Genomic DNA, 16,295 nt, shown 5'->3' with positions numbered 1-16,295 from the left:
TCGAGCTACATTAACATGAATAATATTAAATCATCACACTTCCATTCTTGAATGTGAAATAATATTGTCTCTGAGGTGACTTGTAAAAAAAAAACAAGAATAAATCGTTATCGAACCTTCTGCCTTTAACAAAACCGGTTGAAAAGATAATCTTGTAAAATTGAAATTTGGCAACGTATTGGCGGGCAACCCTTCAAATTAACATTTATTATAACTCATCTAAGTAAAGTTTTCAACGTTTCATGTTAAATAAATATAAGCTACTGGTGTCTACTTATACTTACCTAACATTAGTAAATAAAACAGATGAATTTAGACCTTTATATCTACAAAAACAGCTATACTAATATATTTGCGAGTTAACTTATAAGTAAATTTAATCGATTACATCGATGCTATTATCAAAAAATTTAATTAACTTATAACAATCATTTAGTTTTCTCTTGTCGCCAAGCTTTTCCAGAGTCTTGGCAGCTTCAGCTAACATTCCAACTCTTTCTCCAGGCGAACAAATTAACGCATTTGGTAAATACTTACATGCAATATAAAGTGCTGTCGCTCTTTCACGTTGAAATCCTACACAGTTATTGCTTTTATCTTTTCCTCCACATATAACGGATGATCTAAGAGTTCTATGCCGCAAACTGCGATCCAAAAGTTGTTGTGTAGGTCCAGGTGCTACTCCGGCCATAAGACGACATACAGCTTCATACAGGTAAATTCGTTGATGACCAATCTAAAAATAAATAGATATACGATTTGTTGCGTTTTATCCACATGATATTTTACCCTTAAGTCTGTGTAAATAAAATAATAATGTAAGCTTGTATTAATCGACTGTACGCTAATGTAAAAAACTATGTGTAAACTGCGATTAAAGCAAAACTAAGACTTTGTATGTAGACCAAGATAGATAATTTTTGAAACTAAAAGAAATCATTGTAGTATGAAACATATAATTTTGCATTATAACTCTTTTCCAACCGATATAAGCCTTTTTTAACTCTTAAAAATTCAAACACTCCCCTACTCATCGCTTCCCGACCGTATATCGCCCGTAAATTACTTACCCTTTAATTTTTGGTATTTATCTTTCCTTTCAGATAGGTTTCAATCTACTACGACGACTTCTTTTAACTTTTTATCCTTTTAAAGGCTTCTGCATTGGCCTAATAGTGGTCAAAACATAAACTACGTAGCAAATAACAATTAAAAACAGCAAAAACCGAACTATACGTATCTATAAATATACTTAACTTATAATAACGGCCTAAAAAAAAATTAACGAAGAGGAACATAAAAGAACTAAAAACAAAAATTACATTCCATGATAAACAGGTCCTTCCTTTTTAAAGTTAGTTGATGACAATTTATCCATGCATAATGAAAAATATAGGGGACATATTTTTAACAGATGATTGTTGTCTTTTTGAAGTTCACTTCTCTCAAAATGCCACAAATTTAAAACGATTCAATTATCTTAGAATTGACACACCATGGCAACAGCACAAACAATTAACTATCCCAAATACGATATATGTATGTAGAGTTACCATATTCCCTGATTTGTCAGGGAATACCCTGATTTTGACCTTCGGCACTGATTCCCTGATTTTCGTGAAAAATGCAGATTCCCTGGTTTCTTTCTGAATCAGCGATTTTTTTTTTAATTATTATTTTTTTGAGCGAGTGCGTCAAAAAAATGAGCATCACAGCGGTTTAGCCTATGTGGGCGTTTTGAATATGCGCGTCACGCGCAATCATATCATTCATGCTTGCGTTCCAAAACTCGCCCGAGTTCAACTCGCGCAGTTTTTTTTCCGTATAAAATTCCGCCTCTCAGTTGAGACCGTTAAGAATATTGTACTTGTTGAATATAACTTCAAAGAAATTAATTGAAAGGATCTTCACAAGTATTTGGCCAGCGATAAAAATTTATATATTTTTATATGGAAATTTTTTGCTGATTGTCGGAAAACTCTAGCTACTACTGATGTTTTGGTAGCATAATGTACCACCACAATCACCAGATATGAATACCATAGAGAATTTGTAAAAGAATTTAATTATAAATAACGAAATTATCATTCAAGAAGCAAAGAAAACTGAAAACATAAAATAAGTAAGACTTGGGAGGAAAGCACACCCGCAAATTAGTAGAATTCTTACCGCCACGAATGCAATATAGAGGTGGATCAACATAATTTTAAGATCTTACATATTTTATTAGAGTAAGATCGAGTATTGTGGGATGTTCGGATAATGTGGGCATGTGTATCTGTAACTTCCATAGTAACAAGCCTACACTACTATGCTTAGGTGTTTGATTTTAAGTTTACATAACCGCTGTCAAACTCTATTATTATTTTTGTTTGTATTATGTGATTATATTGCATATTTCTGTTAAGCTTAATACGAATTCAAATGCGAAAGAATAGTTTGCTAAGTAAACAAGTATCCATAAACTTTCAAAATCTAGCTAGACTTATAAAAGGTGAAGTTAATGCCAATAGCAAAGATTCCGAAGCTTAAAGGAGCAAATTATCAAATAATATGACCCATTTAGATGAAAAATATTCCTGTTTAACATAAAATTATATGGATTATCAAAATATTGCAAATCTATTAATATTATTAGCCAAGAATAAGAAAACATTTGCTGAATTCCACATAATTTCACACTCTGCAGTTGTGGCTAGAGCACAGCGGGGGGATCGGCGAGGAGGATGATGTCGTTTATGAGGCTGTTGCGGAACTTGCCCTTCTAGAGGGGAGTCTAAAGCATGGAGATCCTTCAGACTAATCTCCAGTACGCAAAAGCGGAATCTGAAAATGTCGTGATTCGTCTGGAGCAGTGACGGTATCTCTGGGCTAGGGACAAAGAGAAATAAAGCAGCAGACAGCCAATTATTCAGTTAGAATTAGAGCTTGTTTGCTTGTCAGAAATGAACTAAATGTATTTCTATTATTTAATTTTAGTAAAAGGGATTTCATCACCGCAATGCTAGAGTTCTGCGCCACAGAACTCTGGTTGGTTTCAGCTTATGTGCCGCAAAACCACTACAAACCAAGGGGAAACAGCATTTTAATTGATTCCGATGCGAACTCGAGACATACGTTAAAGGGTGGCTTCTTAATTTTATCTGCAGCGAAGGTTTGATATTTATATTTTGTAGTCCTCTACACGTTCCCACTTTCGGCATTTTAGATAAGAGTGATGTTCTGTACCCCTCCTCCCCTGATCTAAGAATTGTGGGTTCTTAATGACCGCTTCTTCTCTGATCATAGAAATACTAGTTTTAGCTTAGACGGAATGTATCAACGTTACCCGCAAGCGCGACTGATAAGTTTGTCAGCGCATGGTTAATGTGGCATGCTGCTAGTTGGAGACTTGGAGACAGATTATGATGACATTGATCCTGAAAGAAATATGCTGTAGGTTGTAGATATTAGCCGCCTCAATAATGTTATGAAAAGCCCCAAGCGCTTTTTTCTACGATGTGTAAGTGGGATTTCGTGACTTATATCTCAAAAATCGACCGTATCTCCTAACCAATTCAAACCATCACCAGTAGTGATTGGATTAATCTGTGTCTCTTTGGCCACACTGCTACGAAATTAAGCAATAAAACTTACATGCAAATCTTCTATGACATAACGCATCGAGTTAAGATCCTTTTGAAATTTTTCCAAATAATCGCTGGGAACTTGTTTGCACAGAATTTGATCAGCGTTCATGTATTCCGTCTCCCATAGCTGGGTTCTTGTTTCGAGCACCCAATCACAAGTTAGCAATTGAAACAACTGTAATAAAAATGAAGGGTATGTTAATCAATTGTTGTCAAACTAATCAATATAGATTCAGAGTTATCTCAAAATGATCAGAATGACACGAGTTTAATTCCGAGGGACTGTCTGTACTTGCGTAGCGATGTGTTCCTTGGTAATTTACATATTTATGTACGAAATTGTTTTATTGCCGCGGTCACAAAATGCAGGTAATTAAAATTCTACAAAGTACTGTAACTAATATCAATATTAAGAAACAAAATTGTAATTTTGTACAGAAAATCACAGTGTCTATAGTAAAGCGAGCCGATTTATTCTATAAAATCGCGTATGCGGAAAATGCTCTACTTATTATTCTGAACAACTTTGCGTAAGAGACTAATTTTTCAAGTCTGAGTTTTTAAAACAGACTATGGGTCTAAAGCCAGTCTCGAACCAGCGATTTTTAAGACGAAATTTAAAAAATCTGAAAAATTGATAGTGTTATCTCCCATATGGGATATAATTGTCCGAAAACCGATTCCGAAAAATGATAAATAAAATATTAAAGATGCACCTAAATATTAAATTTCACTGGAACATCTCAAAAACTGACAAAAACAAGTTTTTACGATCCCTTAAACAACTTCGCCTTAAAAATTGCTGGCTCGAAACCGGTTTGTGACCTATTGTCTGTTTTAAAAACTCAGACTTGAAAAATTTAGTTGTTTTTAGAAACGCGCTGGGGAGTGAAACACATTTTGACATGAGTATACGCATGGCTAATGTGGAAACGTGTTCATATTTTATCTCAGAAACGGTAGGGTTTAGATAAGTATTCAATTATTTATTTTTAGCAAAATATATGATACATATATGATATTAAAACTTACCAATTTAATTTTTTTCACACTTGTAATTTTATTAAATGTTAAAGATTCTTGAAGACAGTTACTGGATCGATTGCAGATATCTATTATACTTTGAGAATCACGTTTGTAGAAGCCCGCACTATACCTGCAAAATAAGGAATCTTGTACTTTTTGTATAAAACACCACAATTTAAACCCAGCATAACGCTGACCGACTAATAGGCGTCGGCCATTTATGCCGATTCTCTTTGATTTTAAAATTAACGTAAACTTTAAAATATTAGTTAACCGCTTTTTATCAATCAGCTAAATAAATTTCATATGACTCAACATGTAGCACGCTCAAAATTTTTTAAATTGCGATCTTGCAAATAAAGCTAGAGCCTGCCGATGATGATGATGGGTCAGAAAATTTAATGCTAATAGATAGATTGAAAGACTCAGCTGTGGTGACTGCCTAAAGAATTTTGAATTTTGGATTAGTTTTTAACAAAAATACTGTAAAAACGTTTTAAAATTTAAATAAACAAACTGGCGGTTTCGAAAAAATGTCGAATCGGCCAATCGTCGTGTAGAGATACATAAACATAGAATTTAAGTAGAAAAAATCAAGACGATTTATCTTTAAGTTACAACTGCAGCCAATTTGATAAATGTAATTTTGAGAAACCGATTATGTTATATAAATTTGATTTTAGTAAGTGTGTGTTATTAAGACAAATACAGATTTTATTGTCTGTCGTCTCCGATGTGGAGTAGGTGCAGTTGTTTTTAGTAGTTTTAAATGATCAGAAATTACAGATTTTGTTTTTTCGAATTGGTCTAAGCAATTTTCGGATTTGGCGTAAGCCGCAGATTTAAAATTATCTAGTAGATCTGAATCGTTAGTTCTACTATTGCGTAATAAGAAAGAGATGGGTTCAGAAATTTTAGATTTTATTTCTAATACCGTTTGAGAGTATTTTGTAGATGAAGTCGCCAAAGAAGAAACTTTTTTTGCTTTTTAAGCAGTCTCTTAAGCACAGATATAAATTTGATAACACTTTTGCTTATACGAAGTATTCATTCAGTATTCTTGTTTTTACTTACTGCAGTGATAAAAATTTTGCTTCCAATGCCAAGTGTAAGGCTTGTGGTAGTTTGTCGTTACTTGTCTCAAGTTCCTTCGGTAAAAGTCTCGCACGTTGATATGATTTTTCGGCTTTTTCATCTTCGCCTAATAACCAATAAACAGAAACTTCAAGAATGTTAACCCACCACTCAATCTTTTCATTGCTGGAATCAGCAGAAATGGAATCACGCAGCAAAGAAACAAAAGTCAGTGCATTACTAGCCACAGTGTTATCTCCTATATCATCTGCCTTAAGATTTGTTCTTTTTTTATCAGAAATTTGGATGGATCCAACCAGACATTGAATAGCTTGATGAAGCAAATATTCTTGATAATTCTGTAAATAGTCGAAAAATGGAAATCAACCAGAAGTGGAAAAGTCAAACAATCTTAATGTTATACCTTTAATAAGTATGTTAGGGGATTCACACTGTTCGACAATTGTATAAACATATTATTTGATTGCAAGTTGTTGTTTAAATCAAACTCATGATCAATTAAAAATTGTGTTCCGAATGGAGTAAATATCCACTTATATTGACTCGACTTTCCTGCAGACTTAAACCACTCTTGTTTCCCCTTTTTAATGCAATATCGTACAAACAACTTCAATGATCTAGGATAGTTTTGTTTTACCAGTAAAGTGGTTATTAAGTAAATATCGACCAATTCTTCATTTGTGAGGGTGTCTTGAGATAACTGGGCCATATCTAATGCATATAATGATAACGTCAGGCCATGTTTGGGGTTGTTTTCAGTTGTTAAATGCAACTGATTCAGCCTGTTGAAGAAATTGGCCAAATTCTTCGCTGTCGTAGTACTGTGCTCATCTTTGCGTAATCTTGAGACAGATTTTGTATATTTACAGTTAATCTTTAGATGACCAATGAATATACGAATAAATTGCCAGGTTGTCAATATAATAAAGTCAAAAGTGGATGTCGGCAACGTTACTCCAAGGCTTTTCAAGCAAGATATATACTCCAAGTAAGCATCTTCTATATAGCCCTAAGTGAGAGAAATGTTACTACCATATGATCAAATTTGACTCGGACTGATCTATTTAATCTACGCGCGAAAACGAAAGATAATTTTTTCCTAGATTGGTACATATTTTTCATGTTCGTGTAAAGTTTGATCTCCATATGTCAATTAGTACGTATGTATGTAAATACTAAATTTAATTGTAATTAAAATTAATTGATTGAAATCGTGTATTTTGAGTGAAATTACATCTACGGAATCGCTAAAAATGTTGCAATAGTGTTTTGAAGAGTCTATAAACACACAAGTATTTGAGTGACATTAAGCGTCTAGTTAAGGTCGTGAAGTCATCGAAGGTTTGCCTAATACCAGTCGTCCATGCATATCTTTTAATGATTAAGACATCGAAAAATGCTTTAAGAAAAAAAAACAAAAATTTGCTGAAGGCACTGAAAGTCATCCCAGCCAAATATTATAGCAAGTATACGGAAAATTTGATTAATAATTGGCATACTTGTATTGCTGAAGACCCTACTTTGATAATACTTGAAAACGTAGTGTTTTGTCCGGGTCAAATTTGATCACATTGTATATAAATTGTTTATTTCCATATTATACCTTTTCAAAAAGTTTATCTCCACACTCCTTTCGTGTTTTGAATTCGACAGCAGTTGTATTTCCTAATGGATTCACATAACCAATCAGTTTTACAAAGCAGACCAACATGACCATCAAGTTCACAAACCACAAGCATAAAGGTCCCCAATAGGTTTTCCAAATAAAATCGTTATTTGTATCTGTGTAAAAAAATAAGAAATACATAAATTAATCATAATAAACAATATACATATATCTACAAGATATGTAATTATTGAAAAAATAGGTTATTTGCACAAATATTCATTATTACATGGCAGTGGTGGAAAAAAGACATTTGAGCAATTCACAACCTGTCGTAAAGCATCGTAAAATCGTAAAATTATAAAAAAACAAGTGTAAAAATTTATAATTTTACGATTTTACGATGCTTTACGACAGGTTGTGAATTGAACAATTGTTTAACTGTAGCTGTTAAATAAAATTAAAATATTCAAAAAGTGGGTAGAAATTGGAATTGTACTTTGGAAAAAAGGTAAAAGTGATCCTAATTCGATGAAAAATCAGTAAGCCATGGAGGAACATGCTAATATACCCATCATCAGAAAAAGAAAAGCTAATTCTTTTAAATCTTCCCGAGAGATTTTGGCTAAAATAAATGATAAATTTAGTTTAGCGTCTTCAGTAGACTTATACGAAGGAACCATGTTTTATGTTAGGTTTCCAGAACAATTTCCACTCTAACTACTTGACACTCTCATGATCGGACGCGGATACTTATTTTACTACTTTTTATTTCGTAACCTTTCATAAGCGGACGAATTTGATAATATTAACAAACTCATAAAACAAAGTAAAGAATAAAATGTAAAGACTTTGTAAAACGGTGAGATAAGATTTTCAAAATAACATATGTTCTTAATGTTAAAAATTTAAAAGATTACTAAATTTTTAAAACTCTAGTTCTTAACTTACTGACCATCCGAAAAAAGAAAAAAAAAAACAAAAAAAATTCAATGTTAGATACTTACTATCATCGTTGAAGTTTAGAATACGACGGTGATGAGTATCATCAATACTTCCATAATTTCCCAGAGTGTCCATAGTATCAGTAGGTCTGTATAAAAATATCTTAAATGGGTTTATTGTGATAAAAGCCAACATAAATATGCATAACGTTAATCGTGAATGCGACATATCACGAATAGCAGTTGAAACATTTTTCATTTTATATGAATTAAAGCTTTTAACAGACCCGTTGACTGGGGAACATGGTAAAGAAATATCAGAGTGTGTTGGAGATTGTGAGGCATTTGACTCGTCACTACATGGTGGCGTAATAATTCTTTGTTTTTGTGAGAACTCATTCGTTATTAATGGCTTATTCCTATTATCAACTTTATTGATCTTTGTGGAGTTGAGTAGATTTTTAACATTGCAACTGCTTCGGTTTACGAGCTCATTTTGAAGTCTCTGTATCTCATCACGCATCTCAGAATTTTGCTTTTGAAGATCGCGTATTTTATCAATTGACTTGCGCAAAACTGCCGATTTGTTGAGTTTTGCAGATTCTCCTATTATAAGATTTTTTAGTTCCGAAATTTTGTCATTTATTGAAGTACGATAACGCCGCTCTATAGCATTATGAGCAGACCTTTTGACTTCTTTCTTTTTTGGTTGAATTCGATTAATTGGCACTTTATTCTCTACCGATGAGATGTTTCCCACTTTGGGTAAAGTGCACGAAACGTTTACAGTTGGTTCAAATATGACAGGTATTTGTGATATAATTGAAGGACCAGCAGCAAAGGACGCAGAAGAAGTAGGTGGAGTGGCATACATAATCGTTGGATTTCTTTGTATCAAAACATGTTGAGCTGATTGTATGTCCTTCAAATCTTGGATAGTTATATTTGCTTGGCTTATCTGAAAAAAAAAAACAATAAAGTTGAATTTAAACAAGTAAGGAAGGGTTAAGTTCGGGTGCAACCGAACATTTTATACTCTTGCAGCATAAACTTTTATGAATAAAACACACCGTCTTATTTGAATTGGGATAACTCACATATTGGACGATATATGCAGTACAAAGTCACCCGGAAGTTCGAAATTCTTTATATTAAGTATATGGGGGCTAAGGGAAGTATTGGTTCAATTCAACCCATTTTTGATATGCATACATTATAAGAGAAGGATTATCCCTTAATTCCAATTATATATATCACACATTGACCGACGTTTTAGATCAAAAGTCAACTATAGGTACTGGGGTCCATATATTCAGTACCTAAGGTCTTGAACAGTTTTAGTTGGTCTTGCACAATTTTTGATCATAAGGATATGGGATTTCACCAAAAAAGTGGGCGGTGCCACTCCCATCGCCCAATTTTTACAACGGTCAGCAAATTTTTATATGGAGAGTGAGCGGGGTTTTCATCCGATTTCATTCATTTTCACACTATCGGTAGTAGTTCTTGTAATATTCGTGCTGGCAGAATTTTGTTGTTGTAGCTTTAGTGGTTTAGGAGATATGCACAGTAAAAATATTAGGGGCGGGGCCAAACCAACTTTTTCTAAATTTTTTATCTATAGGTCCCCTTTGCTACTGTGATCTCATGTGTCAATTGACAGTCTTATATCTTAATTAAGTGCTTAGTTATGGCACTTTATGGGTTTTCGGTTAATGGGGATTGGTGGGCGTGGCAGTTGTCCGATTACGCCGATCTACGAACTTGAATTTTTTTGTACTAAAGTTTCATCAAGATATCTCAATTTTTACTCAAGTTACAGCTTGCTTGGACAGATAGACAGTCAACCGGATTTCAACTTTTCTCGTCATCCAAGTCATTTATATATACATATATCCATATGTAACCCTATATCTAGGGGTAAGTTCGGGTGCAGAAGAACATTTTATACTCTCGACATACAGCAGAGACGAAATTCCAAAGACCATAAATTTTAGAATCTAATTCAGCATAGCTCTAGGAGAAAAGATATCGTGGGGCCAATTGAAGATAAAAGAAGAAACAAAGCCACACTCACAGATGTGATGCATGCATAGATCAAAAACAACAGAAGGAATAGGCGCGGATATTACGAAATTAGACACTCAAAGATATCATCTTGTTTAGCAAGAATAATTTAAGAATACAAACAAGATTTTTTACAACACACTGCAGACTGCGAAACATCTGCACAGGATAGGAATGGGCTCTGAAGAAACGTGTGGGCTCGTAAGCTAACGCCCGAGACGCCGGCGCACATATTATGCATTGCGATTCTGTAACAAGAAGAAGGCTCACTCATTTAAGATTTATGCAGCCGTACCAAAATGATGTGAAAACCATCAACCCTTCGCGCATTATAGATTTTACAAGAGCTTTGGGACTAGATTAAGTAATATGAAAAGGATTAGAGGGCACAATAGACCAAAGGTCGCTGTGCACATCCTCCCACGTCTATTTATCTATTTACTACATTTGCAACGATCCAAAATGAGGAAACATTTTTCAGGCGTTGGCAAAACTTTATTTTTAACAAGAGAAAAAGGAAACTTCCGCTGCACCGAAACTATAACGACCTTCACAGCCAACATAAAACGTTTTGCTTGGTTTGCCCAGTTACGTCATTTGATATAGGCAAGATGCAAGTCGAATTACGGTCATGCAATAAAGAAAAATATTGTTAATGAAGATCTTTGTCTGGATTTTGTACGGTTAGTTTGAATGACAGCTTTATGGTATAGTGGTCCGATCTGAATTTATTGGAGAGATTCTAGAAAATAAAAAAGTTACTCAGTTATTATTTACTAGCAAATTGAATGTAATTTAATTTCCTGTAGGCACCATTCCATAATAATTTTTATAATATGAATACATCAGCAGGTATTAAAAATGGTAAAATATATTTCTTAAGAAAAAACCTAAGAAACGAAGTAAAGAATATTTCAAATATACGTGCACAAAAAATACTTAAAAAAGAAAGAGTCTAGCAGCCCTTCAATATGATTTACGGAAAGTGTACAGCCCCACCTCAACACTAAGGGTCATAAAAGGCCAGATAGTTCATGGCCTAAATAAAAAATCAGCCCCGGGGGGACAGTAAATCACAAAAATTCAATAATTCTAAGCTAGGAATTAAATTGCAGTTTCCTTGAGTTGTTGTCTCCTCCTCGCTACTTTTTAACTTCTATATATCGAAACTCCATCAACCATCAGACAAAATTTCCATCATCGCAGATCACCGTACAATATTGACAGTACATGTGAATTTAAAATTTATGCCTCGTGTTTTTCGAATCGGTAATTTTTTTTTCTGTAAGTTGGTAGTACTGTTAGTGACATCTATGTATGTATGTATGCTAAGTTTCACGTCAAAAAATTCATTAGTATTTGAGATACGCGTCGTTTTGTGAGGTTCTAAAAGTGAATTCTTCGATGTTTACTACATATGTCTGAATTTATTGAACAAAGAAGTGCGATAATGCACCATCTCATACTGCATTGGTTATTCGTGATCATTTCGACACATTTTCAACTAATATCGTGTCGCATCAGGCATTCGGCTGATTTAACTTCATGTAACTTCACATGACCGCTCCGAGGACACCGTTGTGACTCAATTGAGGATATAAAAAGTCTCACTGCCTTAAGATTTCCTTCACTCCAAATACGACTACGATTACTCTGTACTTGGCAATACCGCAAAAAATCCTGAAGGCCCTAGGCGGCAGTTTCTGGAGAAAGGACAAAGAAACAATATGGGCGCATGTTTGTGGTTTGAGTATAGCTACATACAATTTGTTCTACTTAATTCGCTACTTATTTTCAGAAAGGAGTTCAAAGCGGAAAAACTAAGGGCTTTCCAGTACTGGATCGGACAATTTTTGCTGCTAGCTTCTGTAAAATTAATCGATTTTTCTTTATTAAATGGCAAAAAAATTAACAATGAATTGATAAGCAAGTTCTCATTTTATTGAAACTAATAAATTTATAAAATTTTATAAATTACTTAAAAACTAATTTAGGCGCCAGCAACAAAAAATGTATGCACAATCAAAATTAAATTGACTCGGAATGGGTCATTTATAGTGTCCCCGCTAATCGAATCGATATAAACTTTTTTCCTTGATTGGTACAAACTTTTTTTGTGCATTTGAAATTTGATTTCCGCATGAAGATTAGTATGTGATTGCAACTGTTTGTTTTCGACGCCAAAAGCTTAACTAAACACGCGAGTCGTGTGACACATTAACCCTCATCGAGACCCTCGGCTCTGGCCAGGCATATTTTGTTTATCTAGGTCAAATACTTTAGCCGCTAGAGCGTTTTAAAGGTTAAGAAAAATGTTCCATTTTTTGTGAACGCTATTGCCACGCCAAGCGTGAACAAGGCAGTCAATTTGATTTCAACCAAATCGAGAGGTATGAAATTTCAAAAATGTATCTATATTGTACATGCATATATGAGCGTAAATACAGCACGTATTTCCATACAAATGTATGTAAACACCACTTGGCCTAGCCAAGCACCATTGGTCTCGACTAATTGTATCAGACCGTTGGTCTCGACCAGGGTTAAGGTCGTTTGACAAGGGTCTAGCATTTACACGCTTCATACTCAAAACATTAACCAAAATAGTTGAGTCTCTGAAGCCAATTAATTGATATTATCATCACTAACAGAAGTGGCAAGTTTTCGCTGACTTCACGACCTTTTTGAATGCAAATATGGTATTTGTATTCGTGATAAAGGAGACTATCCAAAACACTGCATCAGGATTTTCAACGATTGCGTAGCCGTGATTCCATTGAAAACACAAAATTTCAAGTAAACTGTTAAAACTTTTTCCATGGTAAAAATCTCCAGACAATCTTTTTGCATCGTAAGAAACTGCTGATAAACACACTAATTGACACATTGAACATAAAAATTAGATACCAATCTACGGAAACAAAATATTATCGATTCGGTTTATGCGCTCAAAAATGGGGCACAATTCCGATTTCTTTGGTACCGTTGGAAAGGTAAAGTAGTACTAAGCGAAAGTGCTTCAGTCACCCTGGGTATTGGCTCGACAGGGTTATTTTTTGATAATATTATCATAGAGTTTTACTTATTTGTGTTTATTAAATATAAATCACATATTATATATATATACATATGTATTGGAAAAAGTGTTAACGACTCAATTATAGCTTGAAAAATTTTGGAAAGTTAATATAATATTTGGTGTTTAAAATGTAGCAACGCTCGTTTTCTTCATAATTGGAAACAATCTAATCTTTTCAACAATGAGTGTGCTAAGTGACTGTTAAATTAATAAATTTAGCTAAAATGTACGAAAATAAAAGTGAAATGTTAACTTATTTCAATGTTTAGAAAGTATATTTAAAAAAACAAAGTGAAAAATGTGAAAACATTTAGTGGAACATTGAGAAATGCCATGTGTTATTAATACAAATTTTTGAATTTTTAATCGGAAATATTTTAAAAAATATTATTGTTGCTAACATTATTTTTGCATATCCCCCTCTGAAGAAGCTCCCCTATCCGTACATACTCTATTTACACCGAAATTCGTGTTTTTTCCCAAAGTAATCGGAATCGTGCCAAAAATGGGCTAGTCGGAATAAAGTTGATCACGAGGTGATTCGAGGCACATCTCTGTTAGCGTTTACTGAATACGAATAGATTGTAAATAAGACAAAGCCATCAAAATATAAACAGAAAATTCACGAGGAAAACAAAAACCAAGTGATTTTGACATTGTGAGTACAAACACTTCATTCGTAAGAGGAAGCACGCTTCATATCGACACCACCTTCTATAATTGAATCATGTAGCAGAAGAGAGCACAAGTTGGGATCGTAACAAGCAGAAAGAACATTTTAATATTTTTCTGCTGGTAGCAGGTGCACGCTACGGATCAACACAACCTAATATAATTGAATCATGAGCTAATCCTACACTAACTAAAGCATACCCTCAACTTTGTAGTATTTTTAAGTAAATTTGTACATACCTTTTCATTGTCATAAATGCCTTCTTTCAACACATCATTTCTGAATTCAACAGATTGTATATGGTTCTGAACATTTTCCAAGGCATTGGATTTGTAACAATCATTTTTAGAAAAGTCGGGTTTATCTTCCTTTACAGGATTAACATTGCAGAACTCTTTCGGCTCATCGACAACTTGATTACTTCGCACTGGATTTTGTTCATTTCTTATTATCCATTTTTGATCCAAAGGCAAGCTATTAGACGACGAATTGAACTCAACTGCATGAATTGAAGAAGGTAAAGTAGCGACATGATTTAAATGGCCAGCCATCAAGGGATCTGAAGAGCTGTAACTGTTCGTACAAATTTTTCCAGCATTATTAACTAAATCAGGACTAGACACTTTCGGTTGCAGTAATAAATCAGGTCCAATGAAATTTAATGTGTCCACATTACAATCGTGTAACAAATTATTTGACAGGGCTTCATCAGAGAATTCCATTTGATCAATGTCCTCGAAAAAGTTCTGCATTTCTATTTAATATATGATTGTATACATGTACGTTAACATAAACATTGAAATACTTGATTGCTTACCCAGAGGCACCATATCCTTTATAATGTTCATAGTATCTTCTTCCTTAAAAATATCCAATGAATCAAAACCTGTTCCATATGAAAATTCCATGTCAACAGAATTTGACGAATTATTTTCACTCATTTTAAATCTATTCAATTGCGTTTGAAAACATCGTATGATTTATATATAATACATTTGAATCGATAATAAAATTCCCGATAACCCTCATTTCCTCAGAGAATAACCCAACAAACCAATTATCAAAAATTTATTGCCAATAGGAGTATTTCTGTGCGAATTGATCTCCTGACTGAGTCATGTTCGAAATGGCGTCAGACAGATATTCTAGAATAACGCTGCAATTACATCATCACTAACTTCGTTTCAAGTTGATCGCACAAACTACCATACTTGTCAAAAATAATTTAAATTGACAGCCGTGACTTATGGTGCAAGCAACTTCATAATCAATACTAGTTTCAAGATCCCGTCGTCATGGAAACCGCTACAAAGTCTTGAACTTTTTGGATGATATTAAAAATCCAATCCATTATGTTATATCATATACACATATTTTGGTATTAATTCATGGATGTTCGTGTCGTTATCATGCTGAAAATTCTAATGGTAAAAAATTAGCAGAGTTTCAATTTAAATGATCTACTAAAATATCTCTGTAAATACTGCCAGTCATTTTGCCTGAACTTGTACAAGTGGTCCCACCCCGAATGAAGTGAAGCACCGCCATACCATTACTGATGACCCACAATGTTTCACAATATAGTTTTGTATATCGACAGTTTGATACTTATTCGGATTCGGATTCCACAAGGTTCCAGATTTTTTAGTCCTTTTGGTGGTACTCTCTCGCTGACGCTACCTTTGTTTGATGTTCTTTGATAGCTCCGGTTTGTGTAGTGCAGTTCGGCCATGTAGGGAGTTTTCTTGCATTCTGTCGCCGACTATTTGGGCTGATACACGTACACCTTGCTTATGTATGTTCCATTTGGAATCTAATTTCATTTAACCTCAAAAAAGGATTCACCTTGTTCCGTACTATTTGTCTATCTTTGTCTTATGTTACATTAGGCGGTTTTATGACCTATATTTTCATTGATCTAGAAAAAATTCATTAGAAAAAGTCAAATATTATGTTACTTTCGCAATATTATTGTACTTTTGGTAAAATTCCCAAATAACTTTTTTTTTTACATGGAGCTCTGTTCTTATTTAGAAAATTTCCCCTTATTTAGAGAATTTTCCAAAAAAAAACGTATTTAAATTAGTGAAGACACTATTGTTGTTGTTGTTATAACGATTATCCAATACCCGTTAGTATGATAAGGATTATCTAAGTGGTCGTGCACGTCATCTAA

The 16,295-nt window shown here is 33.8% G+C and overlaps 1 protein-coding gene across 1 annotated transcript; it reads right to left on the bottom strand.

Annotated features, from left to right (window-relative positions):
• Positions 1–311: 311 nt before the first annotated feature.
• On the bottom strand, positions 312–15,103 carry LOC126763441 (sterol regulatory element-binding protein 2). The gene is made up of 9 exons (XM_050480954.1): positions 14,937–15,103; positions 14,359–14,873; positions 8,364–9,258; positions 7,354–7,532; positions 6,154–6,759; positions 5,730–6,088; positions 4,662–4,785; positions 3,637–3,804; positions 312–736 (listed from the first exon to the last, which is right to left on the bottom strand). Exons 1-9 carry the CDS (start codon positions 15,058–15,060, stop codon positions 377–379), a joined length of 3,330 nt encoding a protein of 1,109 aa, XP_050336911.1. The 5' UTR covers positions 15,061–15,103; the 3' UTR covers positions 312–376.
• Between the last annotated feature and the right edge of the window lie 1,192 nt (positions 15,104–16,295).

Source organism: Bactrocera neohumeralis, chromosome 6 (assembly GCF_024586455.1).
Source record: "Bactrocera neohumeralis isolate Rockhampton chromosome 6, APGP_CSIRO_Bneo_wtdbg2-racon-allhic-juicebox.fasta_v2, whole genome shotgun sequence".
Lineage (NCBI taxonomy): Eukaryota > Metazoa > Arthropoda > Insecta > Diptera > Tephritidae > Bactrocera > Bactrocera neohumeralis.
Note: the sequence above shows the minus strand (reverse complement) of the source record. Positions and strands in the feature narration are given on the sequence as shown.